Genomic DNA, 27,597 nt, shown 5'->3' with positions numbered 1-27,597 from the left:
TATATATAAACATTTTATTTTAATAATACTTTATCACTTCAATTTACATCATTCCATTATGAAAATGTTTAATTGAAGAGAGGCTATTTCTTCAAAACTCTAAATAAGCAGAGCTTTATCAATTAAACGTACAGCATTACAGCCTTTAGAAATACATAATTCTTCATTTTACAGTAATACTTCCCCTTTAAAAATTCATCATGGTTTGTCACAGATTTAAAGTACAAGGCACCTAATGCTATGAAAGGATAATACAGTATATGCAGTGTAAATGAAACAGATCTTCTGTCAAACGTTGATTCTTTTTAAAGTCCTACCAAATTTGTGTGAACATATCTGTTGCATAAATTAAACATTTTTTGTTTTATTAATTTGTAATATTCTACAAAACTAAAAAATATAATTCGTACCTATTATAGGCAGCTTATTTGAGCATTTTACCTGTAAGAAACACTGATCTATATACTTAAAATGATTTCTGAAAACATTTTCCTAATATAGTCCAGCATTTAACAAATAATATGTGAAAATAAAGTCTCCAGAACATTAAAATTTTATCCTTTGATTAGTTCAAATTATTTTATCAGTTGAATTCCTTGAGATGTATAAGGCAGGTTGGTCCTTTAGATGGACTGTAGACTGAAACTTCCTATAACTGTAGTGGTATGTACACAGCTACACAGCAAAGTACTTCATTATGAAAATGAAGACAAAAGATATGAGGAAAATATGTTTTAGAGTTCCAAAGAACTGAAACTGTTATTTTTCAGACTAGGCACTGAAACATTTTTCTACAAAAACTTGCCAGAGATTGTCTCTTCGCTGTATACTATTCCATCACCAAGCTAAAAATAAAAATAAACACATAATCATCATTAGATTACAACTGTCAGCTTTAATTTTCTAATTTATATTTTAAAAAGCAAATTAGCTTAACATTGAAATATATATCAAATACAGTCTATATACTTAATAACTGGATACTAGAACTTGAGGTGAGTACTAAGGACTGATGGTAAGTGAGTTCTACATGTTCACTGACATCTAATGCTATTTTAAGATCACAAAATAACAGTTTTACTCATAATACATCCTACCATTATCCCTGTGAAGACAAAGACTCCTCTAACCCAGCCTCTTATTCTACTCTATCGTAGTCTATCTTCTTTAGTCTTCACTATCTTCTCTTTATCCTGCTCTCACTTCCAAAAATTTCTGGGTGAGAGTGGGTATGAACGTGAGTATGAAAATGATACACAGCATACCAGGGAGGGAAAATGCATAAATTAAAGCATTCAAAAGATTGAAAGAGGGACTTCCCTGATGGTTCAGTGGTTAAGAATCCACCTTCCAATGCAGGGGATGCAGGTTCAATTCCTGGTCAAGGAACTGGATCCCACATGCTGTGGGGCAACTAAGGCTGTGCCCTGCAACTAGAGAGCCTGTGCACTCGAGAGCCCATGCGCCGTATCTAGGGAGAAGCACACCTGCCTCCGTGAAAGACCCCAGGTGTAGCAACTAAGACCCAACACAGTGAAATAAGTAAATAAATAACATATTTTCTAAAAAAGCTTTAAATACTTATTTGCATTTAAAAAAATTTAAATATGGCAAAATACATATTTAGTTCTACTATCTCCAAAACCTCAGGAAAACGACAATAAAGGGATTTTCTTTTAAAGGTTTAAATCACATGGACAAAGAACAGAGACAAGAATATAGCAGCTAATTCTTAGTTAGCAATGAAGAAATACAACCAGGTATCTCTGTAGGGAGAGGTAAAGAAACAACTAAAAATGCATGCTAAGTCGCTGCAGTCATGTCTGACTCTGTGCGACCCCATGGACAGCAGCCCACCAGGCTCCTCTGTCCACCGGATTCTCCAGGCAAGAATAATGGAGTGGGTTGCCATTGCCTTCTCCAATCTGAGGTCCCTGCTCAGCCAGCTCAGCCTCAACTAAAAATGTACAACTAAAAAACAAAAAAAATGTACAACTAAAAATGTACTAAAATTGGTACAAAGTTTATAGAAAAAGGCAACTAGATACTCAGATGCCCTCCCTTCACTTTTCACAGCTAGTCAAGTGCCTCTTCTCTATCCCAGGAGAAGATCTGAGGTTAATTCTCTGAAAGGGGTAGGAAGAAAGGGTCTCGGACTGGTTAAATGCCAGGCACAATCCTACACGATTCAGGAAAAATAACATTGATATGGTCATAACTTGGTAAACACTGATAACACATCTGTCCAAGCCACACGGTAACTATCCTGGATGATGAGGAGGAAGGAAGGCAGGCAAGTGGAGTGGGAGCAGAGGAGGGGAAGCTGAAAGTAACCTATCTTATACTGCCATAGTGGGGAAATCAACTGAAGATGCCTGAAACTGAGAAAGCAAGAAACAGAAGTATAAGCATGGTACTTAGATGGAGAGGAAAACAAAGAAAGAATCAATGACGAGTTTAAAGGGACTCCTCAGGGTGGGAAAAAAAATGAGAGCAGTATAGGCAGGGCAGGAGACAAGAAGTCTTGTAGAACTCTTAACTCTTCACACTATTGCATGTATAGCCATCCTAAGAGTAAAATCTAGAATAAAAAGTGACCAATCAGGGGTTCCCTGGTGGTCCAGTGGTTAGGAATCCGCCTGCCAATGCAGAGGACACAGGTTTGATCCCTGGTCTCGGAAGATCCCACACACCATAGAACAACTAAGCCCATGTATCACAACTACTAAAGCTGCAGGCCCGAGAGTCTGTGCTCCATAACAAAAGAAGCCACCACCACAAGAAGCCCATGCATCGCAACTAGAGAGTAGCCCCCACTTGCGGCAACTAGAGAAAGCCCACACATAGCAGTGAAGACACAGCAGCCAAAACACAACAAAACTCTTTCTGTCATGTAAGAAATATAAAAGATACTATTTCTTAAAATTAAAAAAAAAAAAATGTTCTCGAAACATTGTTAAGTGAAAAAGCATAGTCAGAGAATCAGGATATGTTGGATGTATCACGCCAGTTATGGTAAACACACACATGCATAGAGAAAGGACTGGATATGCTTGGGAATCACTTATTTGGGTCAGGTACCATATTTCATGTGTTTTAAACTTACCAAGTATTTAATACTTCTAACAACTTTGTGAGGGAGGTTCTTCCGCAACCCCACTTCACAGAGAAGAAAACTGAGGCACAATGAGGTTACGAACCTTGCATAAGGTCACACAGCTAGTACACACAAAGGCTGGAATTGGATCCCAGGCAGTTTGACTCTAGAGTTGGACTTTCTCAGCCTCTAATCTGTATCAACTCTCAAAGAAATTAATTATAGGAAATAGATTCTGTATTTGAGCAATACAAGAATAAGGACCTGGGCTTCCCTAGTGGTTTGGTGGTAAAGAATCTGCCTGTCAATGCAGGGGATGTGAGTTCGATTGCTGATCTGGGAAGATCCCACAAGCTGTGGAGCAACTAAGCCTGTGTGCCACAACTATTGAGACTGTGCTCAAGAGCTCAGGCGCTGCAACTAATGAGCTCAGATGCTGCAACTACTGAAGCCTGTGTGTTCTAGAGCCTATTCTGCAACAAGAGAAGCCACTGTGATGAGAAGCCTGTGCACTGCAACCAAGTAGCCCCTGTTCACAGCTAAAGAAAAGCCTGCACAGCAACGAAGACCCAGCACAGCCAAAAATAAAAATAAATACAATTTTTAAAAGAATAAGAACCTTATTCAGTACTAATGTCCACTAACATACAAACCTGGACTATAGCTAACTAGCCCCATCCTCCTGAGAAACACCATGCATAGGAATGAGACTCTCACACTGTTCACTGTCTTCTGGAACCCTTAAAAAAAAAGAAAAAAGAAAAAAAGACAATAGTTAGGAAAGCTTTACACCTGAAACGAACTTTTACAAATTATCTATTCCACTGGCTAATGCCTGAGGTCAGACCTAAGACTACAGCAAGACTGTCCCAAGTTCTTTACAGAATGTAAGTTCTTTACATTCTGTAATACAATGTTTTAGAGAATATAAAACGCTTTCTCTCTTAAAAAAAAATGAAAAAGAAAATGAGGCAATGCTACCATATTTTATTATGAATTTTGTTCACATCAATGTTTTCTACATTTAAATTTGTTACAGCAAAACTGTAAGCACTTTGATTTCACCTGTGAATTAAAACATTTTTTTTAAAAACAGCAGTTTTGAAAAAATTATCCTATCACCCATAGATCTAAACAAATTCTTTTAACTGGCATTGTATATATAATATTATAATCTTTTAAAAATTCTTCACAGAATCTCTAAAAGCTAGGTCAGCATGGTATGATTCCCAACTTACTTAGCAAACATTTTGAAAAATTTATATTGGAACTTAACCTACTTCTGAATTCGATGTTTTCTGCATATAAAGGCAAAAATTCTTCTAATTCCCACCATCACAGGATCCCAATTATTGTAATGGCACAGGAGAGTTGCAATAAAAAATGAAAAAAATACAGGGATAGCGCCTGCAAAAAATAACCAAGAAAACTGCACCTAAAAATAAGAGATAGGAAAAAAGAAAAAAAAAAAAACCCACAATTATCATTAAGACAATTTTTCCTTAAACACAACTTTTCTATTTGTGATAACTTGGACAAATAAAACACCAAGAAAATAATACTAAACACTGACAATATATTAAGAATGTTATTATTAAATATAAGGATTTACTTATACTAATCACTTGTTTCAATTACCAACAAAAATACCTGTTACTTAGAAAATATCCTAAAGGAAAGAGAGGAAAGCATGCTTTTCAGTTATTAGGCAGAGTACATCAGAAACAGAATTACAAATTTTTAAGCATCTGTCTTACACATCACACTGCCCATTTGTTCTTTACTGACTATTTTCAAGTTGATTCTTCCCCTCTAGTTTCTGAAGTCATTTTTTTTTTTAATTCCCATCTATAAAAAACTAAGTTATGCTATAGCTGTGATGCTGTATTATGGTATGGGTCTTTTCTTACGACAGTACTGAAAACAGATGAAACTCTTAAGTGAAACTTTGGCAAACAATTTACAGATGAAAAGCTTGAAAAGAAAAAGATTCCAAAGGAAATCACAACTAAGAAAAATAAAGACTACCAGGAGAAATATTTTTACTAGGAAATGTGAGCCAAAGGAGACAGGCAAAGCCTCAGTGGTGAGGAGCTCTCAGATTGCTAATCCTGACCCTCCAAACCATCATTTTACGTGGGTCATCAAGAAGATTAAAAATAATGAGATCCCATAAAGTTATAAAAACAAAATTATTTCCTTTACCACCTAGATTCAACTTAGGATCAAAAACAATTGCCAAAAAAAGCCTACACTGATTAATTATTGAGACTCAGCTGCAACACACTGGTAGTTTGCTTTCAAAATAATGATGAAAACAGTAACTCCTATCTTTAAAATAGGGAAGAAATCTGCTTACCCTTTCTAAGTATTAAAGAAATGAGCTTTACAATCAAAGGCAAGACTCTCTCTTGTGGGAAACATGTACTATTTCATTTCATATTAGCTTTAGTCAGAGTAAAGGAGTTTTGTGAAAATAATTATTTATTTACGAAGGACTCATAATGCATAACACAAGGAAAGTTAGTTAGGTCGCTCAGTCGTGTCTGACTCTTTGTGACCCTGTGGACTGTAGCCCACCAGGCTCCTCTGTCCATGGGATTCTGCAGGCAAGAATGCTGGAGTGGGTTGCCGTTTCCTTCTCCAGGGGATCCTTCTCCAGGAATCGAACCTGGGTCTCCCGCATTGCAGGCAGATGCTTTAACCTCTGAGCCACCAGGAAAACCCAAGGAAAACCACTGACAAATTTCAGCATGCACATTCTTCTCATATGGTACATACACACAGGCTGAGTCAGCCTAAGAACACCCAGCAGTCAGTACTAAAAACCCTTCACAGTGTTATCAAACTATTGGTATAACATATTCTTGGAATATTTGCAGGATATTTAATAATCTAGAAAAACCATGATTAATTTAAATGACCCAAGAACAGAAAAAGTACAGCATAAAAAAACTTATGACTAATGAGAGTTAAAAACGCAAATATAGATGACAGAATGATATCATGACTATTCAACTAAAAAAATCCTACTGAAAAAAACCAAACGTCATAAAGATAGATAAAACTCTAGATGACTTTTACAGGCAAAGTTCACTTTTAACAACGCAGTTATTTTTATGTTGCCAAATAATAAAAAACTTCTAATTTGATTTCCAGCAAGCTATAAGGACAATTTTTTTTTAAAAATGAAGACATTTATCAAATGAAAACTGCCCAAGTAAACAAAAAAAAGTCTAATTTCTGAATATATATGAATGTAAGTCTGAATGCAATCAGGGATGCTTCCTATTATACCAAATATCAATAAGTTAAAAAAATAAGTATCTTAAGCACAATAAATAAAGTTAATAAATGCAAAAATTTCAGAAACTATTGATATATATAAATACACTTGACTATTAGAATAAAAAAAACCTAAGAAAGTAAGTTACTCCCACCATGTTTCTATTGCAGCTCTGGGACACACCCTGCTACTTTTTCCAGAATGCATCTTCTGCCCTCAATTCCCACCAAAGGCCCAGCCTACTCATTTAACTAAATGCCTGATGCGCAATCAAGAAGTGACTGTCGGTGTGTTTTTCTAATCAATTATATATACATATATTTTCCCTTCTGTTTTGCCTCCATCTTAAAGTATTTGAACAAATTACAGTAGCATTTACTAAAATTAAATTTGCTATTACAGGTCTTCTTAAAAAATTCAAAAATAAAATTAATCTTCAATTTTTATTTTTCAAATCTGCAAAAAAACAGATTTTTCAAAATATCAGTATGGTAAAGTACATTTACACAGCAGCTACCAAAATCCTTTGATAAGCATCATTTCCCTAGTTTGACTAATTTTAGTTGATATTCAAGATTATGACCTGAAGATGTGGAAAGGCCTGGATATTATATGATGTATGATTTTAGTGTTATATATATTTTATACTATTCACACTTTGAAAATCATGGCATATGTAGAATAATTAATTCTCAATTACAGAGATTTCCATTCTTAACCACAGCAAATAAAAAATCTACTGAATCAGAAAACAAAATTAAATAACAAAGAATTGTTTTTTAAATAAAAAACTAAATGCGACTAAATTACAAAGATGACCATTTCTTTGGTACTTTTTATATCTCTGTGTAGTAAAACAGTTTGGAAGAGAAGGCACCAAGTATTATTCATGGTCATCTTTATAATTTAGTCACATCCCTTAACTTTCATTATTAGCTCTGATTTAATAATATACTTAAAATATCTAATAAATAGTTTACCTTACCTTTTGCATACACATGTCAGCTATTATGGATAGAGGTATTGTAAGGCTTAGTGCAAGTGTGCCTATCAATGATGAGGTAAGAAAGCAGCCCCTAAAAAAATAAAAGAAAGAAAATATACATTTCCATACCAAAACCACAAAAGAACCAATGAAAAACAATGATCAAAAATTATCTATCCTAGGGGGACTTCCCTGATGGTCCAGGTAAGACTTCACCTTCCAATGCAAGCGGTGCAGATTTGATTTCTGGTTGGGGAGCTAAAATCCCATATGCCTTGTGGCCAAAACTCCAAAACATAAAACAGAAGCAATATTGTAACAAATCCAATAAAGATTTTAAAAATGGTTCACATCCAAAAAGTCTTAAAAAATAAAAATTATCCTACCATATAGGCAAGAGAGATCAGGATAAAAGCTTAGGATGGACTAACATAATAATAAAATAAAGTTACTAGGATAATTCTTAAAATTCATCTTCAAATATTAAAAATCCAATATATAAATTTCAAAAGATTTTATACTATTTTCTAAATCTGCTTACAGATGATATTCAACTTTGGATGTATAACTTATATTTTGTTAACATTTTTTATAAAACTGTCAGAAAAATTCTTAGTTTCATGATAATGACACTTAGATAACAAAAGAAACAGCTATAATAAAAGTTCAGGACAATAACTTATAACACAGTAAGAAAGTGATAACCAACAGGTGAGTCTGTCATTAAAGCAAAAATATCTTGCCCTCATTAAAAATTAAGTAGTCTTTAGATGTTTGTTGCTCTTTTGGTTTGGCTTAGTATCAGAAAAAAAGAACTGAGTATTTTTTAAGGATATTTCCTTGCTGTTTTTTACTTTTCTAGTAATTGATATAACCAAAACGTAAGCTCATTTTATTTTCACATTGAGTTATCAATGTTAGTATCAAATTCTGACATATCAACTGCATATAATTTTATATAACTGAATATAAATTTTATATAACTGAATATATTTTATATACATAATTTTATATATAATATATAAATATATATAAATATAAAATATAATTTTATATAACTGAATAAAAAATGAAGAAAAGCATTGTATTGAATAGATATTGAGTGTATAAAAATTAATTATAAAGCTGTAATATATATAGTTAGGACTGCAGAACTATGGAAATTATAGGTAAGTAAATTCTAGCTGTTAGGGTTAAAAATATTGTCCTGAAATAAAAGAGGCTAACTCTTGATAAAGTGTGTCACTTTAAGTGTTCAACAGAGGCTGGACAATTAGTTCTTATTGATGTGTAAACAGAATTCAAGGGATAGCCCACAATTCATAAGTTTCTCTGTGAAAAGAGTATTGGGGGATCAAATACTGGGTTTAAAAAATTATTATTGGTCTTTTCTTTTTTTTGGCCACACAACTTACAGCACCTTAGTTCCCTGACCAGAACCAAGGCCTGGACTGGCAGTGAAAGCACTGAGTTCTAACCACTGTATCCCCAGGGAATTCCCTGAGGGTTTTTTTTTTTTTAATTATTTATTTATTTGGTTGTGTCAGGTCTTAGCTGCGGCATGTGGGATCTTTGTGGCTCGAAGGCTCTTCGTTGCGGCATGTGGGCTGCTCTTTAGAAGTGGCATGTGAGGTTAGTTGCCCCACAACATATGGGATCTTAGTTCCCTGACCAGGGATCCTAAACCCGCACTGCCTGCACTGGAAGGTAGATTCTTAACTGTTGGACCACCAGGGAAGTCCTGAGTTTTTTAAATACATTTGTTCTTAGAGATTCATAGTGCAAAGCAATACCAGACCGAGTCTGAGATGAAGTATTAAAAAACCCATTTGACTTATAGCAGGTTTCCCAATTTAGCTGATGGCTGAATTCATTTGATCTATTATCCATTCAGTACACTTCAGGAAATGCTGAGATCAAGGACTAGGTGGATAACCTCTCATCTACACTAGCAGTACAGTATATGGAGTTAATGGTGCACTTGAAAAAAATTTTTTAAATAAACAATGAGTGACAAGTACACATCTCTAATTTCCAAAAAAATTAACTGCACTTTTAAATCTTTAGTATGCTACTCAGTACATGATTATATATGCTAAAGTTAGTTGTCTATTTATAGTTAACATATGATAATCCTGCCTTCCTAAAAAGAAAGAAATCATCATACACGTAGATTATGACTTGTAATTTAATCATTTTTAAGATATAAAATGACATAAAACATATAGATATGCTTCTTATAATTGCTGTGAGTTACAATAACACCTAGAATTTAAGGGACATGAAATTTGTTCCATTACAGATTAATTTACTGCTACTGAGTTGTTACTAAAAGTACTCTTAAGTGCTTGAGTTTAGAAGTATATCTGAAAAATAAAACTTTTTTGAAGTCCTGAAAAATCCAGCCCAAGTAGCTTTGATCATAATATATGACTTTGAGTGTCCAGTTTTTTCAACAACAAAGATTCATATACACACTTGGGAACATAAACTGTGTTCCTTCTGTGGAGAATATTTTGTAACTCTCTATCAGAATCAGAAGTCCATGTTTTGATTCAGTTTTTTCAGTATTTATCCTATAGAATAATTACATGTATATGCAAAAACATATATAAGGATGCTTAATACCATATTACTTTCAAAGCAAAAGACTACAAACAAAAACGTCTCTCAAGAAGGAACTGGTAAAACACATTATGTTCTATGCATTATGTTACATAATGGATTGGAGCATAACAGATTAGAATACTACACAGGCTTTAAAAAATGAATCTAGTGGCTGATACGTAAGGATTTACAAGACAACAACTTGTGGGAACAAAGAAAAGTATAGCATGATACCCACAGTTTGCATGTTAAAAATAAAACAAATTGGAGGGGGGAGGATCAAGAGATTGATACACACTACTGTATGTACAGATAATTCTGTATTGTAGAAGGCTAAGAAATTAACAGTGGTTGCCTTTGAGAAAAAGAAATGAAAATTTGGGGTAGAAGGGAAAGATTATCTTTTCATTATAATCCATTTTGTACATTTTAAAAAATTTATTACTCTCTTAAAATTTAAAAAAGTTAAATATAAAAAAGAATACTCATAGATGCCCATCAGCAGACGAATGGATAAGGAAGCTGTGGTACATATACACCATGGAATATTACTCAGCCATTAAAAAGAATTCATTTGAATCAGTTCTAATGAGATGGATGAAACTGGAGCCCATTATACAGAGTGAAGTAAGCCAGAAAGATAAAGACCAATACAGTACACTAACGCATATGTATAGAATTTAGAAAGATGGTAATGATAACCCTATATGCAAAACAGAAAAAGAGACACAGATGTACAGAACAGACTTTTGGACTATGTGGGAGAAGGCGAGGGTGGGATGTTTCGAGAGAACAGCATCGAAACATGTATATTATCAAGGGTGAAACAGATCACCAGCCCAGGTTGGATGCATGAGACAAGTGTTCGGGGCTGGTGCACTGGGAAGACCCAGAGGGATGGGGTGGGGAGGGAGGTGGGAGGGGGGATCGGGATGGGGAATACACGTAAATCCATGGCTGATTCATGTCAATGTATGACAAAAACCACTACAATACTGTAAAGTAATTAGCCTCCAACCAATAAAAATAAATGGAAAAAAAAAAGAATACTTCAAAACATGTTATTTTATTAAGAGTAAAATTTTCCAAGTGTGCAAACCTAGAATGCTCACATGAGAGCTTACATATGTAACTGCTGCTGCTGCTGCTAAGTCACTTCAGTCGTGTCCAACTCTGTGCGACCCCATAGACGGCAGCCCACCAGGCTCCCTCATCCCTGGGATTCTCCAGGCAAGAACACTGGAGTGGGTTGCCATTTCTTTCTCCAATGCATGAAAGTGAAGTCGCTCAGTCAGTCGTGTCCGACTCTGTGCGATCCCATAGACGGCAGCCCACCAGGCTCCCTCATCCCTAGGATTCTCCAGGCAAGAACACTGGACTGGGTTGCCATTTCCTTCTCCAATGCATGAAAGTGAACTCGCTCAGTTATGTCCGACTCTTAAGAGTCTTAGCGACCCTGTGGACTGCAGCCTACCAGGCTCCTCTGTCCATGGGGTTTTCCAGGCAAGCGTACTGGAGTGGGGTGCCATTGCCTTCTCCATACATATGTCACAACTAGTATTTATTCATTCTCAAAGCCTACATTAAAATCTGCTGGCATAATGAACTCTATTCTATATATTTATTAAAATAAAGCTCTCAATAAGGAATGAGTATTTTAATATTTGGAAGTGGCATTGTCCATGTTTACTATAAATCTTAATGTAATATGAACCATAATAAACCTTTCTCTAGTCTAATATCCAAAATTTTTAAAAATTATTTCTTTCAAATATGTAAGAACTCTTTGCTTTGAAATTTTCTAATTTAAACTAAACTTAGTACAGAATATAAACTTCTATTAAAATACAGTGAGTGCATAATCATTTAAAGCATAGGGTTCACTGAGTTGAACCCTCTCAAACAGCCATAAAAAATGGCTGAAGATCAACAATTCCTTATGGCTCAACCAAGTACACTCAAAACATCACCAGTAAGTAGTTTCATCATCCCCAGAACCAAGAGTGGAAAGAGACAAGAGAAATGATGTAACAAAAGAAGTGATAGGATAAAAGAACAAGACATATGATACATATTAACACATTAAAAAAGCAAGTCCTTCTGGTTAAAAAAAAAAAATGAGCACCTAAAATAATTTGTACAAATGAGGAAATAGATTTTGATACCAAAGGGTTTTAGATCAACAAAGGAATTTGAGATAATTACATACATTGTGTGTGTGTGTGTGTGTGTGTTACTCGGCCTAACAACCTCATGCTCAGTCTTGGCAATCCCACGGACTGTATCCTGCCAGGCTCCTTTGTCTCTGGAATTCTCCAGGAAAGAATACTGGACTGGGCAGCCACTCGCTTCTCCAGGGGATCCTCCTGACCCTGGAATTGAATTTGGGTCTCCTGCACTGCAGAGAGATTCTTTATTGTTTGAGCTATCCAGAAAACTCAATTACATGAATTACTACAACATAAACTAAACCTTTAAGTACTACATAAAAGGGAGTGCGAGTGGAGGACATCAAGGAAAGAGATACTTCCCTAATTGGGAAGGGAGAGATGTGCAGGCAGAGCATTAAGCAAGACTTCATGGAAAAGGCTGTTTTTGTTGCAGTCTTTTGCAAGGGAAAACTAATCAGTAGTTTTAAATGGTATGTAATAAAATTCATTCAGGAGGTTAAGTACGATTTGTGTTTCCAAGTTTCTATTAGATGGAAATAGAACTAAGTGTTAAGCTCTGTATTTGAAGGTTTTCTTAAACACTATATATGATATTGTCTTCAAACTCTTTTAAGATTATTATCACATATCAACATAGTTGATATTACATCAAAGTATGTTAAAATCTCAAATTAATCAAACCCTAAAGCTTAGGGTTTATATATCTGCCTCACTCATATGAAAAGTCCTGAGAATAAACAAAAGTCTGAACAATCAGACATTCCAAAGACACCTGAATAAGCAAAGTTCCCAGATTCTCACTTAGAACTCACATATGCATACCTGGGATACACATCTCCTAAGTGTGAGTGTCCATTAGAAAATGATGCCTTTAATCTGCATAACACTCTACTTTATAAAGCAGTTCTATAAATATAGGTCATTCATATTCATCTAATCATTCAACAAAGATTTATGAACTTCTATATGCAAGCCACTATATGCAATGGGAACACAGAAACTTAAAAAAAAAAAAAAGTTCCCGCTCTAACGGAGTTACTGTGTTAAGTTGTAAGTGTGTAAGGTGAGAAAGTGCATAGGAAGGGCCATCAGAAGACAGAAAAAATAGAAATGCTTAAACTAGCCAAAAGTCAATAAATTCGTAACTAATAAATCACGGGGTAATAAACAGTACATACCACAACCACAGGAACTCTGAGAGCACTGTTCCAATGAGGCCATTAACGACAATGCACATTAACACTACTTTATTGGGGAACTCAAAGTCCTCAAATCCAGTATAATGGAGTAAAAAGAAACCTGGCCATAAGAGCAGCAGATTAAAGAGACCTACAAAACCTAAACACATACAAGAGACAAAAGTTAGTAACTGTGATTTATTTCAATCTTTCAAAATTGCAGCTCTACAATCAGAAAACATTAGGTTTCCCATAATGAGCTTCATTAGGTTTCCTTAACTGAAAGTTCTGTTACTTTTGTTTTTAAGTTAAGTCCTGAGGAGAGATGAACACAAGCAAAAACTTTATCAAGTGACTGGGGATCACGGAGTCTTCAAGGTTCAACTATCCCTACTGCACAGAGCAACTACTGAAGAAAAAACATTTATAGCGATTCAAAAAGGTTGGCTGTCAACCTTAGATGATGATAACATAGTGTCCTGGAGCTGAGAAGGAGTAACTCGTGCATACGTGTGTGCACATGTGTTCAGCGTAAATTATCATGAGGAACTACATACACTGTTTACTCTCTGATTCAATCTCTATTTATGTTTAAAGCACCCATGCTATGCTAGGGATAATGGAGGAAGGTTCCAAAAAAAGATAAAATCCTTGTTTCCTGCGTTCCTAGAGCTCATAAGCTGGTCTGTGAGATTACATACACACACAAATAGCTATGTAAGTATGAACTAAGCATGGACTGTGTGTAAAGGAAGGGTATACCATTTAGTGGTTAAGCGCATGCTCTGCAGTTTGACTGCCCTGGGATCCAGTCCCACTCTACCATTCATTCCTACTGTAATCTTTAGGCAACATGCTAACCTCTTGCAAACCTCGGTTTTCCAATCTATAAGTATAAAATAATATTTAATTAGGTTACTAGGAAGATTAGACAAAAATATAACACAATACATGGCATGAGTAAACAGTCAACAAATGCTATTATTTTAAATATAGAAATGTGAGCTTATATATGACTACACACATGGAAATGTAAAGACACAAATGTTATAATTTTATAGTAGTTTTTATTGAACTTTCTATACAATTTAACATCACAATTTCACTGTGGATCCAGAGGTAATTATAGAGCTTTCCTAAAAGAAAATTAAATTACAGTAGATATATGTTTTATATTTGCTGCTAAATAATAAACTTGTATTTAGGATGCCTAGTTAAATTGTAATAGGGCTGGAACGCCCACTCTATCTGCCACTAAGACTTACAGTACCTGCCTTCTCTGAAAGACTGTCTTGGACACAGAAATACAGAACAGACTTTTGAACTCTGTGGGAGAATGTGAGGGTGGGATATTTCAAAAGAACAGCATGTATACTATTTATGGTGAAACAGATCACCAGCCCAGGTGGGATGCATGAGACAAGTGCTCGGGCCTGGTGCACTGGGAAGACCCAGAGGAATCGGGTGGAGAGGGAGGTGGGAGGGGGGATCGGGATGGGGAATACGTGTAAATCTATGGCTGATTCATATCAGTGTATGACCAAAAAAAAAAAATTAAAAAAAAAAAATTAAAAAAAAAAAAAAAAGACTGTCTTGGAGAGCAAGCGACCAAGTCTGTCTTTCCCAAAAAGATCCCACCCTCTCCCCACTCCACACCCTCTGCAGCCAAACCCTAACGGCTCTAGGCTAGGACAATTCTGAGGACTGCCTCTGCTCTGCTATGCTCCCTGCCCAGGGACCTATGACAAGCTGGCTAAGCCTCGGCTGCACCAGAGATCACATGGTTCTTGCCCCCTCTCTGGTCTGCTTCTTTCTCTCCCTTGTCAGTCTTTCCTGCAGAGCACCCCTTCCATGAATCTCCCACACCAAATTACTGTCTCATATCCTGCTTCTAGGAAAACCGACTTAAGATACCTAATGATAAAAATAAACAACACACACACAAAAAGCTTGTATAACTAAAAAATCGTTGTAGTTAAAACACCAAACTTTGGGGTAAAGCGTCTGCCTGCAATGCAGGAGACCCAAGTTTGATCCCTGGGTCAGGAAGATCCCCTGGAGGAGGAAATGGCAACCCACTCCAGTATTCTTGCCTGGAGAATCCCATGGATGGAGGAGCCTTGTAGGCTACAGTCCACGGGATTGCAAAGAGTCGGACACGACTAAGCAACTTCACTTTCACTTTGGCATTATCAAGAAGCAGATCTCTTCTTGTTCCCTGAACTTGAAGCCTGTGAAATTCCACATGAAGTGACAACCTTTGGATCTAGAGATGAAAGGTCCAAATCACTTCACCAGTTCTGCAGAGTCTCATACGCCTCATACGCTTCTCCTCTTTCCTCAACTGAATGCTCCAGCACACTGGATCTATTCACTATTCCCTGCTCTGCTCTGCTCACACCGTGATGCCCAAAGAACTTTCCACATCCCAATTCTAACTACTTCTTCTCTAATTCTGTCTATTCTAAAGCCCAGGTCAAAGTCATATCGCTTTCCATATCATGGCATATGTCTACATATACTCTCCAGTAAGAGTAAAGAAGTGATTTTTCTTCAAAGCTGCCAATCTTTAAAAAAAAAAAAAACTGCAAAATATTAGCATTTCAATTCATTCCAGATGGACTTTTCTATGACTTCAAAATAAGATGTCATTAAAATTATCTTCATATTTAAGGTATACTTAGGAATTCTCTACTTGAAAGGACTTGAGTGATCACCCAGTCTGGTGGGTTTTCAAAGCTTTTATTTTTGTTAATCATTAGGTGCAGATATTCAAACTTTTAGTAGAAAAATCATCTCTACAAATTAATTTATAATGCTAAAAAAACAACAAAGCAGAATTGCTTCAGTACAAGCAGCAGAGCAGTCTGGGAACCAAACTCACACATGCAACTCCACTTCCTTCCAATCTTCCCAGGATCCTTCATAAATCAGCTACTAACCTAGTCTAATCTCCTCATTTTCAGATGAGTATGAGATAAATGAAGTTACAACAGCTAGAGTCCAGGTCTCCTGGTTTCCTGTAAGCTGTACTTTGAATTCTCACCCCTAGGCTCCATTATCTATTGATATTGGAACATATCATGTCAATGTACTCTTCTTTTGTAATCCTAGATATCGGACTTCTTTACCGAGCTCATTTCAGGCAAATAAGAATTTATAAATTATATTAGGCATTTACCAAAATTAAGAATTGATGCCAGAAACTGTAATTGGGTAATTAAAAAATCTATGTCATAAAAGAGTCTGAGTCTTAAAGTGAAAATGACCTACAATTTTTAGTAAAAATTAGCTCATAGACAGAACTAGTATTAGACATCATTTTGGGGCAGTTTCCCCAATCCTATGCTTCTAACAATTCAAAAATGGCAAAATGTATAACACAATAGGTAAACCCTCACATGCTTATAACAGCATAACCAGTGATATCAATGAGGAAAATATCTGATTTACAGGTTAAAGATATTAATTTGAAAAAGGTACATTAGAAGAATTTCTTTTACCTCACATTGGGAGAGTGAACATTTCCTCCAGGTCCACAATTATGCAGAACCAAGATAAGAGAAAAACACTGAGAGTGGACTTCATAATCTTTAAAGTCTAATGGTTTTAAAGAATTACATGGGGGAGTGGGAAGGGAGCCTTCCCTACTCCCTCCAAAAAACAAAAACAAAACCCTAAGTTAATCATTCAGAGTACATAGCCTCAACAAGTTAAACATATTCTTACCAAAGAACATTGGAATATCCAACTTATCTTCTCTGTCTACTTTTCTCTTAATCATAACAATATAAACAGCATAGAGCATGGCTCCAACAAGAGACCAAATGGAACCTGTAAAAGTCAATATAATAAAGTATTTGTTCATGAACTCATTCAACACATAATTAAAATCTGACACAGTCAGGTCCTATTTCAAGAAATGAGTGCTATTCAAATATGAAAAGATAAAGTATAACCCACCTTATCCATGTCCTCCAGGAATATAGGAAGGACTTTAAAGTATAAACCAACAAATACGAAATCATTCACCTTGATGATTTAACCAATCAGATATACATGTTATAATACCAACACTTTGGTATTTAATTTTGAAGTACATACTTCCTATCTTCCCCTACATAAACAATTCTGAAACCTGACATAGCCAACTTAACAATGTTTTCTTCCCACTCTAGGCTATTTATATTGTTCTCCCCTCTGCCATGTATCATTTTAATACACATTCTACCACCATCTTCAAGACTCTTTTAAAGTCCCACACTGTCACCAAGCATCCTCTTTCTACTCCACTAAACTTCCATCCTGCTTGTCTTCTATTTTAGACAGTTTAATACTACAGCTGAATGTAGTATGATTTTATTCTCTAGGGGTTTCATTTTGTCAATCATATATACTGATTAAAAGAAAAACTTCTTGACAACTGCAAACACATAATTTATACTTTTTAATGTTCTAAAATATCTAACATAATGTACGACTAGCAGTTCCTTCCTGCATAATGAATATTGATTCTCTTTAATATATTAACTCACTCTCAAAAACATTTAAGTAAGCCTTTAAAAAACACCTATAATAAGGTGCTATTTGCCAAGTGACCACATTCAATACTTTAAATCAATTATCCAAAAGTTCAATGTTTCAATAAATCTATTTATTAGTGCTATAAAGGAAAGTCTGTCAACAAAATCTCACACACAAAACACATACATTGTTTTAAACATACAGAGCTACTCTAGGTGAGAAAGAGCTAAGACAGTTCAAGAGACACAGCTCCCTGGGCACTATCCAGGAATAGTTTAGAAAGCATTATTCTATTCAGTGGACTTTAAATAACTAAAGAAAGTATACAGAAGGAAACCAAGGAAGCTAGATTCTTCTGCTACATCTAAACAATGGATCAAAAACTAAGTGCTTACCATAGTAGTAATTGTTTCAGGTAAAAATCAGAAGTGAATGACAAAATTAGTGGCTGCAAGCATGATGGGCAGGATATATGTATAGTCTCCATATCTCTAACAAAATGCTGATTACTTACACAGGGAAAAACTAGGAGCTACACTAGAGCAACCTGACAGACATCACTTTAAAATTAATGTCATTAGTAACACAACAAATAAATATCATGAGCCTTCTTGATATGATGGATTTGTCAGGACACAGTATCACTTCCATGGTATTCTTGTCAAAAATGCACAATATACGTTTAACCATAAAGAAATACCAGAAAAATAAATTGAAGGACATTCTACAAAAAAAGTGGACAGTATTCTCCAAAAATATTAAAGTTATAAAAGGCAAAAAATGACAGTGGGATAGTCACAGATTAAAGAAAACCAAGGAGACATGATATCTAAATGCAACAAATGATCTTGGACCAGAAAAAGAACATTAGTGGGAAAAAATGGTGAAATTTGAAAAGAACCTACAGACTAAATAAAAATGACTGTAATAGCTGTTAATTCCTGATTTTTAAACCTGTACTGTAGCTATGTATGTTATAAACAGTTAAGAGAATCTGAGTGAAGGTTATATGAGAGTTTTGTGTTATATTTTTTAATTTTCTTACATTATTTCCAAAGGAAAACTTTTTTAATAAAACCTTATTAGTGCCCACCCTGTGTGTATGTGTGTGCACACGTGTGCATATGCATACACGTGTGTGTATGTGCACATGCACGATGATATGCACAGGTCTTTCTTGTATATTCTAACAGGAAGAATTCAGAGTCAGATTTACCTATTGTGTTTCTTCCAGGAGATTTTTCAGATCCTGACAGATTTACCAGCACAACACCTCCAATGCTATGAGAAATAACAATCATTACTGATGAGTAACATAATAAATTCCTTTAAAAGACTAATCATAAAGATCAAAGTTATTTACAAGTAATAAAGACTAATCTTAACTTTAGGTCAAACCATCAAAGAATTCATGATTTAATTAATACTGAATAATATCAGTATACTATTAAGTTCTGTGGTTGTATTAATTAATTTAATCCACATAAAATGACTGACATTACCTTATAAGGAAGGTATTATTATCATTACCATTCCCATTTTACACATGAGAAAACTAACGCACAAAAAAAATGAAGTAACTTGACCAAAATCACATAGCTAGGATTGAAACGCAGGCAGTCTACTTCCAGAGTCTAGTGTTCTTAACTTGCTATGCTATCTTCTGCCTTTCAATTAGGAAAAAGTCAATTTGTCACCCCTCCTTCAATCTTTTTTTTTTAAATGTACGTGTATTAAATCCATATAAACCTAGCAATAGTAATAACTCTTGTTATTATTATGGTTGTTTAGTCACTAAGTTGTGTCTGACTGTACAACCCCATGGCTTGCAGCCCACCAGGCTCCTCTGTCCATGGTATTTCCCAGGCAAGAATACTGGAGTGGGTTGCCATTTCTTACTCTAGGGGATCTTCCTGACCCAGGGATCAAACCTGCATCTCCTGCATTGGCAGGCGGGTTCTTTATCACTAAGCCACCAGGTAAAATCAAAATTAATAATAAAATTAATCTTAAATATTTAAATAAATAATTCCATCATTTTAATGGATAAAATAAGACCAAATAAAGGAGGCAGAGAAATCAGAGGTTATTTCTTCATTCAACTGTTGCTTATTGAGCAATAGTTTGGGTTAAGCATTGAACAAGAGAGATGTGATTCCCATCCTCATGGAGCCTTATATTGTCTTTCTATTTCTGTGCATCTTTCTACTTTTATTAAGACAACGCAAAGAAAAGTTAGAAATAGGCATGAATTGTGAACAAAGCTGGATAAACCTCATTACTTCCCTAATATAAATATACTGTATTTTCCTAGTGTAAAAATTCATCTGGCTAAATCATGAGCCAGTCATGTAAAAGAATAAATTTCTAGCATCCATGAAGTCTAACTGGTAAATCAGTTGGCTCAACCAGACCGCCCATGAAAACTACCACTGTCAATTTACCCTTGTATCTAAAAGAGAGAAACACCACTTATGTGACTGTCAAGAACCAGTCTCTATAATAATCACTTTTTATATAGATACTTTCAAACTTTAAAACAAAACTGTAAATTAGATGATACTATCATCATTTTGTCATCAAGGAAATCCTCTCAGAGAGTTAAGGGGAAGTGGCCAGGGGAAAACAGAGCTCTGATTCAAAGCCAGCTCTGATAGCTCAAAAACACCAATCTTTCTGGTAAATTATTCTGGTACCTTCTCTGATTTCTGATTTTCTCTTACAAAAACAAGAGTTTCATCAAATCAATATATCTTTTTTGAGTACTGACTGTCAGCAAAGCCCTATGCTAGGCCTTTGATAACACAAAGCAGCAGAAAACAAGGATTTAGCCTTCAATGGTTTACAATCTCCTAGGGAAGACAAGACAAATAAATACAAAGTCAAATAAAAAGAAAATATTTAAATTAGTTACTAATGGTACTTATGTACTTTATCACAAAAAGTAAAACAAAATTGCCAGATGGTTTATACAGAAAATAACTAAAAGATTAAGGCTGAGACAATCAGAGAAGACTGCATGTTAGATTTCTATAAATGGGAGAAGTAAAAACTAAAAACTAAACAAAAAGGGAAGCTTGCTTTAGGAAAAGGAAACAGAAACTTGGGAGGTTATGAGGGTGAATAACATGCAGTTAAACGTGAATGTCAGTACAATACTTAATTAAGTTCATAGTCTCATGAATGGGAACCAAAGCCCCTTTAAGATCCTCCCTTCAGTTATACGCCCTAGGAAGGTTTTGAAAACTAAAACTAGCCAAGGATGTGATGCAGAGCTGATGTTCATTTAAAACCTTCTTTTATCTTCATCTTTCTCTGGCTATATATTATAATATAAACCCTCCTCTATCACTACCAGAAATGCTTTAAACACTGCATTTTTAAGAACTAGCTATTATATTATATTCTTACCTTAAGATTACAGCTAAAAGTTTAGAAAGAGTGAATCTATCGCCACTGTTACTTGGAAACATTGCAGCAAGGATTAAGGTAAAAAGTCCTGTGGAAAGAAAAAGATTTTTAAAAAGATACATTCGCTTAAATAAATACTGTCAAAATTATTTATTACCAACTTGATTGCTTAAATAAGTAAATTACTTATTACCTAACTTTTAAATCTTGTCATTTTTAAATGACTAAGAATACAACTACAGTTACCTAGGCTGAAAAAAGACCATACATGGAAACAGTCTCCAAATTAAACTGTTTATCTCACCAATACGGATCAAGTACAGTCCTATTTATTTTAAAACTACTAAGAGAGTTAGACTCAGCATTCAGAGTAACATTCTGACCTCATCATAATCAAGCATGTGTGCTAAAGTTACTTTTACAGCTCAAAAATCCTTTTTTTATCTTCTAGACCTGGAAGGTGATTCAATTTTAAAAATAAAACACCTTTCATAGGGCAAATTATAGATCTGAAATAAGCAACCACATTTAGCCAAAGGGTCAAAAAAAATATCCTTAGAAAGAATATGTGAAAGGAAAGATAGCTACAATACAAAGGGTCAGCCTGTAAAACTTCATATACAATGTATTTTTGTTGCATAGAAAATACTGTAAAGTATTAGAAGGAATATAAACAGTACAAGGTTATGGTACTAAACTTAAAGATTAAGTAGTAGTTATAATACATTAATATATGTTAAAAAGAATGAAATAATTCATAACAAGATAAAAATATTTATATGTACACATATATATCAGAAATAGGCCTTGAGTTATAATACAGATAAGACAAATTTCTTACCAGAAGTTGAGGACAAAATATTAACTATAGCAACTTGTGTGTCTGAAAGTGCTTCTTGATATGACAAATTTGCCAAAAACCACTGAAGAAACAGAAAATAATGAAACCTAATAAATTACTTATTTGTATTTGTCATTATAATTTATAGTCCCCTCCTTCTTTTCTCCCACTAAATACTATTATAAGAAGTTTCAATTTTGTTTTGCATTGAAAAATCACAGGCCTAAAAAGAAGACAAACACTTATATCAGACCAAAAATCTTTGCTATCCAATTTTCCTTAAGAAATGAACAAATTGGTTAAAAATTAGCACTTTTCAGGCTTCTTTAAATATTAGGATAAATTGAATATCAAATCAACACTGAAATTTGATTTATCTAAGCACTGATAGTGCTTAGATAGTGCTTATCTAAATCAAATTTAAGAGAAATCGATTGAACAGGTGATGCTTAAGGGAATGGAACTAGCCAGACTGACACAGACAAAAGGCTGTATTCACTTTGGAAATTTTAGAATGTCCAAGAATACTGTGAATTTACTGGCTAACTGTAATTGTTTCTCTGATTCTCAGTTTTGAGACATAATACCAATGTCTCACACACAGCACAGACCCACACAGCACAGACCATAATACCAAGTCTCGTAACTTTGGATATAATAAAGGAGGTTTTACAGTTACAGGGATTTTTTCTCCTTCTTTCTTCCCTTTTGCACATCAAGGCTAGAGTATCCTTATATTCCCAATGCTGGGCCCATTTTGATTTAAAGAATAAGAAATAAGGCCTCTTTTGATGAAGCCTGATGTTTGTGTGTATGTGCATATAAAGTTATTTTCACTGCCATCAGATATTCTAATGCAATTTACAACAACTTATCCATTTTCTGTTGATGGACATTTTTTGACTATACCAAACAATGCTACCAAGAACATTTTAGCATATGCCTCCTGGGACACATGTGCATGAGTGTCCCTAATGTAGCATACATTAAGAAGCAGACTGCTGGTCTAAGTAAATTAACTGCTTGTCTACCTGTTTTCTGTTGCTTAAACAGATGGACTGGATAATCATGTTCTGCTGGACAATGACTTGTCTCTGTTAAGGAGGGACATCTCCTGATCTCTTTCAGAACTTTTAGTTAAGTGAATGGTATGATTATCAGCATTTATATTTCAAAGAAGCAGTATAGACACATGATCTTAGCGCACTGCTAAGAGGCAGCAGATGGTTGAGAGCCTTGAAGTCTCCATTCAGTCTACACTGTACTCAAAGCTAAAGCCAGACTGAAAGCACAGCAAAGACTCTGATTCCATCTGTAGTCTTCTGACATCCTAATTTCACTTGACTATCTAAATAAGAAAATGAGGTTAGCAACTGGTATGATGGGCAATATCAAATATATGTGGAAAAAAGGGGCCACAATTGCTTGCAGTTGATGCACTAAACAAGAAGCAGAAGATTCTGCCCTTTAGTTATCTTTTTGAGATTTTCTGCAAGAATAGGTAATGCTTATCAGGTGATAATTAGCTTTCTTGACCTACTTTCCTCACCACTTTAATACTTAAATACTGTGCTCATTTTCCAAACAATCTCACTGCTCTCTGCTAATGCAAGATAAAGAAATAAAATCAGACCATTTAGATGGTAGAAACTCAAAGATTCTAACTACTCATTAGCTATGAACTCTTTCCAGAAAAACCTTCCCACTCTCCAGTTCTCCCCAAACTCCATTCTCTGGCTCTCAAACTCAAGGCAGCCTCATCACAAAGAAAGACCATCTCAATTACCCTCCAGTAAAAATTATTGTTACAATGTTTCTCTTCATTATTTCAGAGTTGAGGATAACCACTTACTAATACTTGAGCTATCACAAATAATTTATATAATACCTCATTATTTCATGAATGGCAATTAATTTTAAAACTAACGTAAAAGCCTGTGAGACCTAAATTATATTTTACAGAAAAAAAGCTGTAACACCATAAGCCCTAATGAGACAAAAGAATTAAAGGAGGGTTGGCAAATACAGTAATCATTAACTCCTTTTGAACTGCAATGTCCAATACACTAGCCAGTAGCCAATGTCACTATTAAGCAAATGAAACGTGGCTAGCTTCAATTGAAATGTTTAGAAATTGAAATAAAAACAGAAATTGAAATGAAATAGAAAAAGAAATATTTAAAAATTTAAATGTTTAGAAGATTTTAGTACAAAAAAAAGAATGCAAACTATCTCATCAATCATCTTTATATCAATAGTATGTTGAAGTGTTTTATATACAGTGGATTAAATAAAAATATAGCATTAAAATTAACTTTCCTTATGTGGTGTGGATGGACCTAGAGTCTGTCACAGAGAGTGAAGTAACTCACAAAGAGAAAACCAAATATCATATATTGACGAATAATACGGAATCTAGAAACACAGTACCAATGAACCTACGTGCAGGGTGGAAACAGACGCAGACTTGGAGCGGACCTGTGGATGCAGCAGGAGGGAGGGTGGGGCGAACTGGAGGTTAGGACTGACGTACATACCCTAGCATGTGTAAAATAGACAGCTAGCGGGAAGCCGCCACACAGCACAGGGATCTCAGCTCAGTGCTCTGGATGACCCAGAGGAGCGGGGTGCAGCGGATGGGAGGGAGGCTCGAGAGAGAGGGGTATGTATGTACATATAGCTGGCTCACTCTGCACAGCAGAAGCTAACACAACGCTGTAAAGTAATTATACTCCAGTAAAAGAAAAACAAAGAATTAATTAAGGCCCATAAAGTGTTTCAAAGGCCAAGGATGAAAGACATCATACTAAGTACAAAGCCTCATTATGGGCCCCGGAGTTGATGGAATACAAAAACTCATTTATGGTTGGCAAAATTCTAAAACATCTAAAGTTTCAAAAAATTCTCAAATAAGGATACAAGAAAAAAAATAACTTTCTCTTTTTTTAACGTGGCTACTAGAAAATTTAAAAATACATATATGACCTATATTTGAGGCTCACATTATATTTCTACTGAATAGCACTGCTCTAGACCTCAACTAGGTTATCACTCTATTGAGTCAGGTTTCTAAAAAGTTGAATTCCTGGGCTATATTACTCTGACTTCCTACAGAAATGCCTTTACTAAAGATTAACATAGTTCCCTGCTCTTATATTAATAATTTACTTAAGGTTGATTTTTCAAAAAAGACTATTAAAAGTGGAAGCAATCCAAGTGTACATCAATGGATGAACAGATAAACAAAATGTGGTATATACAAGAATGGACTTTATATAGCCTTAAAAAGAAAAATATTCTGACACATGCTACAAAGATTAACCTTATTAAATTATAAAGTGAAATATAAAGCCAGTCACAAGAGGGAAAATGTTGTATAATTCTATTTAAATGAGGTACTCAGAGCAGTCAAGCTCATAGAGACAAAAAATAAAATGATAGCTGTCAGCAGCTGAGGGAGGTGGGAAAGGGAAGTTATCATTTAATGGGTATAGAGTTTCAGTTTTGCAAGATGAAAAAAGTTCTCCTGACAGGCACTGGAGATGTTTGCAAAACAGTGTGAATGTACTTAATGCCACTGGGCTGTATACTTAAAAATCATTAAAATAGTAAGCTTTGTGATATGTATATTTTACTTCAATCTTTCTAAAAGGTTGAAATCTTTCTAAATAACTGTAAATCTGTGCATATCTACCTGTAAATCTGCTATACAGAACAATGTCTTACTGCCTATGAAATTTATTCTTTCAGTTTTGAGTTGGGAAAACTTAACTTTATCAATAAAGAGAAATACTTCTTTTTAATAGACAACAAGCTATGTAAATCAGAAAGGTTTCCTTCTTCCCTTTCTGTCAAACTGCCTAGAGATAAACTGCGTGCTTCCTCTCAGTGGAAGTTTCTGACACAATCAACCCATTCCACAGTCGGTTTGCCCCCTATACAGACATTATCTGTTTAATCTGGTTCTCATCTCCCTCCTCCTTTTAAACTTTTACTATACAGATTCTTTGCATTTCACCTCATGTCTCCTTTAAAAGTTAAGAGATAAAATTAATTAATTTTAGTCTTGCCTTACACATTTAAAACAAGGTAACAGAAATCATAATAGCATAATCTAAATATATGAGCCTTTAAGTTAACCTTATTACATGTGTAGTTACCATATTACAACTCCCAAAGATTATTTGATTTGCATTCCTGAATATATTAATCAAGGTATCACTAAAAGAGAGGTTATTCAGGCAGAGGATGATGAAAAATTGGCTATGCAGTATATATGAAGTAAAACTGTAATGTAAAAAAAAAAATCTAATAATCAGGCTAATAATATTGACATTAGCACTGCATCACTACCTAGTGTTTTTAAATGCTCAGTATACATTTAAATCCTAAAGGTTCATACAAAACAACCTTGGAATAGGTTGAGCATTAAAATTCATTTTTAAACTGTAAATCAGAGTTTTTACTAACTCAGACAAGTTGTCTAATCCAAGATTAGCCTAAAATAATATTTTATTTGCTAAATGAATTTTTATGTGAAACATTAAGCATATTTTTGGTTTCTATACCAAAATAATTGAGAAGCTATATATAATAAAATATTCTGAAAAAATGTTTACTATGAATACTTGTAAAATTTTGACCACATTTATATGGCTTCCCAGGTGGCACTAGTGGTAAAGAACCCGCCTGTCAAAGCAGCAGACATAAGAGATCCGGGTTTGATCCCTGGGTTGGGAAGATCCCCTAGAAAAGGAAATGGCAACCCACTCCAGTATTCTTGCCTGGAGAATCCCATGGACAGAGGAGCCTGGTGGGCTACAGTCCTTAAGTTCGCAAAGAATCAGACCCAACTGAAGCGACAGCACACATATGAATTTAAAGTAAAACTACAAAAGCAATTATTTGAAGAAATCAATGCAGTCAATGCAAACTCATATGGATATTTACTAGTATTTGTATTAACATATATCATAGTATAAAATAACTATTCATTATTCAAATTCTAAATATATATGAGTAGTTGCAATGTACAGTATTTATTAAATTCTTTCACATATGACTAGTATTTATTAACTTTAATACTCTAATTTCCCTCTGATGACAGATAACAAAGTTTAGTTATCATTAAGCAACCTAAATTGTCTTACACTTCCATAGTATATTGTTGGTGTGTATACTGTCTTAAAATTCAAATTCCAAACATATAATAAAGAGAAGACTTACCACAAAACAAAAAAAAAAGCTTATTTTTGCTACTTGAGTTGCTGTAAGTTTCCCCACAGTTTTGAGTAAGGATTCTTGTTCTTTCACAGTAGGATATGACATGCGAGACAACTTAGCTTCCAATGCATGGCTTGATGGAAGTTGTCGAATCTCCATAATATTACTAAATCTTACACGAGACTTTTTGGGAACTTAAAAGGAAAAGTATAGTACAAAATCATTAAATATTTCCCTCACACCCAACAAAAGTCACAAGTTTTAATATAATGAT

The 27,597-nt window shown here is 34.7% G+C and overlaps 1 protein-coding gene across 1 annotated transcript in view; it reads right to left on the bottom strand.

The window, feature by feature from the left end:
* The window catches only part of SLC35F5 (solute carrier family 35 member F5), a 38,709-nt gene continuing 11,112 nt past the window's right edge, over positions 1–27,597 (bottom strand). Inside the window, exons 7-16 of the mRNA XM_043487919.1 lie at positions 27,327–27,517; positions 22,101–22,182; positions 21,260–21,347; positions 19,065–19,129; positions 17,054–17,158; positions 13,325–13,484; positions 7,369–7,459; positions 4,378–4,532; positions 3,751–3,837; positions 1–845 (exon numbers count right to left, since the gene is read on the bottom strand). Coding sequence (XP_043343854.1) covers positions 3,762–3,837; positions 4,378–4,532; positions 7,369–7,459; positions 13,325–13,484; positions 17,054–17,158; positions 19,065–19,129; positions 21,260–21,347; positions 22,101–22,182; positions 27,327–27,517 — 1,013 coding nt within the window. The 3' untranslated portion in view covers positions 1–845; positions 3,751–3,761. The remainder of the gene's footprint in view (positions 846–3,750; positions 3,838–4,377; positions 4,533–7,368; positions 7,460–13,324; positions 13,485–17,053; positions 17,159–19,064; positions 19,130–21,259; positions 21,348–22,100; positions 22,183–27,326; positions 27,518–27,597) is intronic.

The sequence above is a fragment of the Cervus canadensis genome, chromosome 15, assembly GCF_019320065.1.
Source record: "Cervus canadensis isolate Bull #8, Minnesota chromosome 15, ASM1932006v1, whole genome shotgun sequence".
In the NCBI taxonomy this organism is placed as follows: Eukaryota; Metazoa; Chordata; class Mammalia; order Artiodactyla; family Cervidae; genus Cervus; species Cervus canadensis.
Note: the sequence above shows the minus strand (reverse complement) of the source record. Positions and strands in the feature narration are given on the sequence as shown.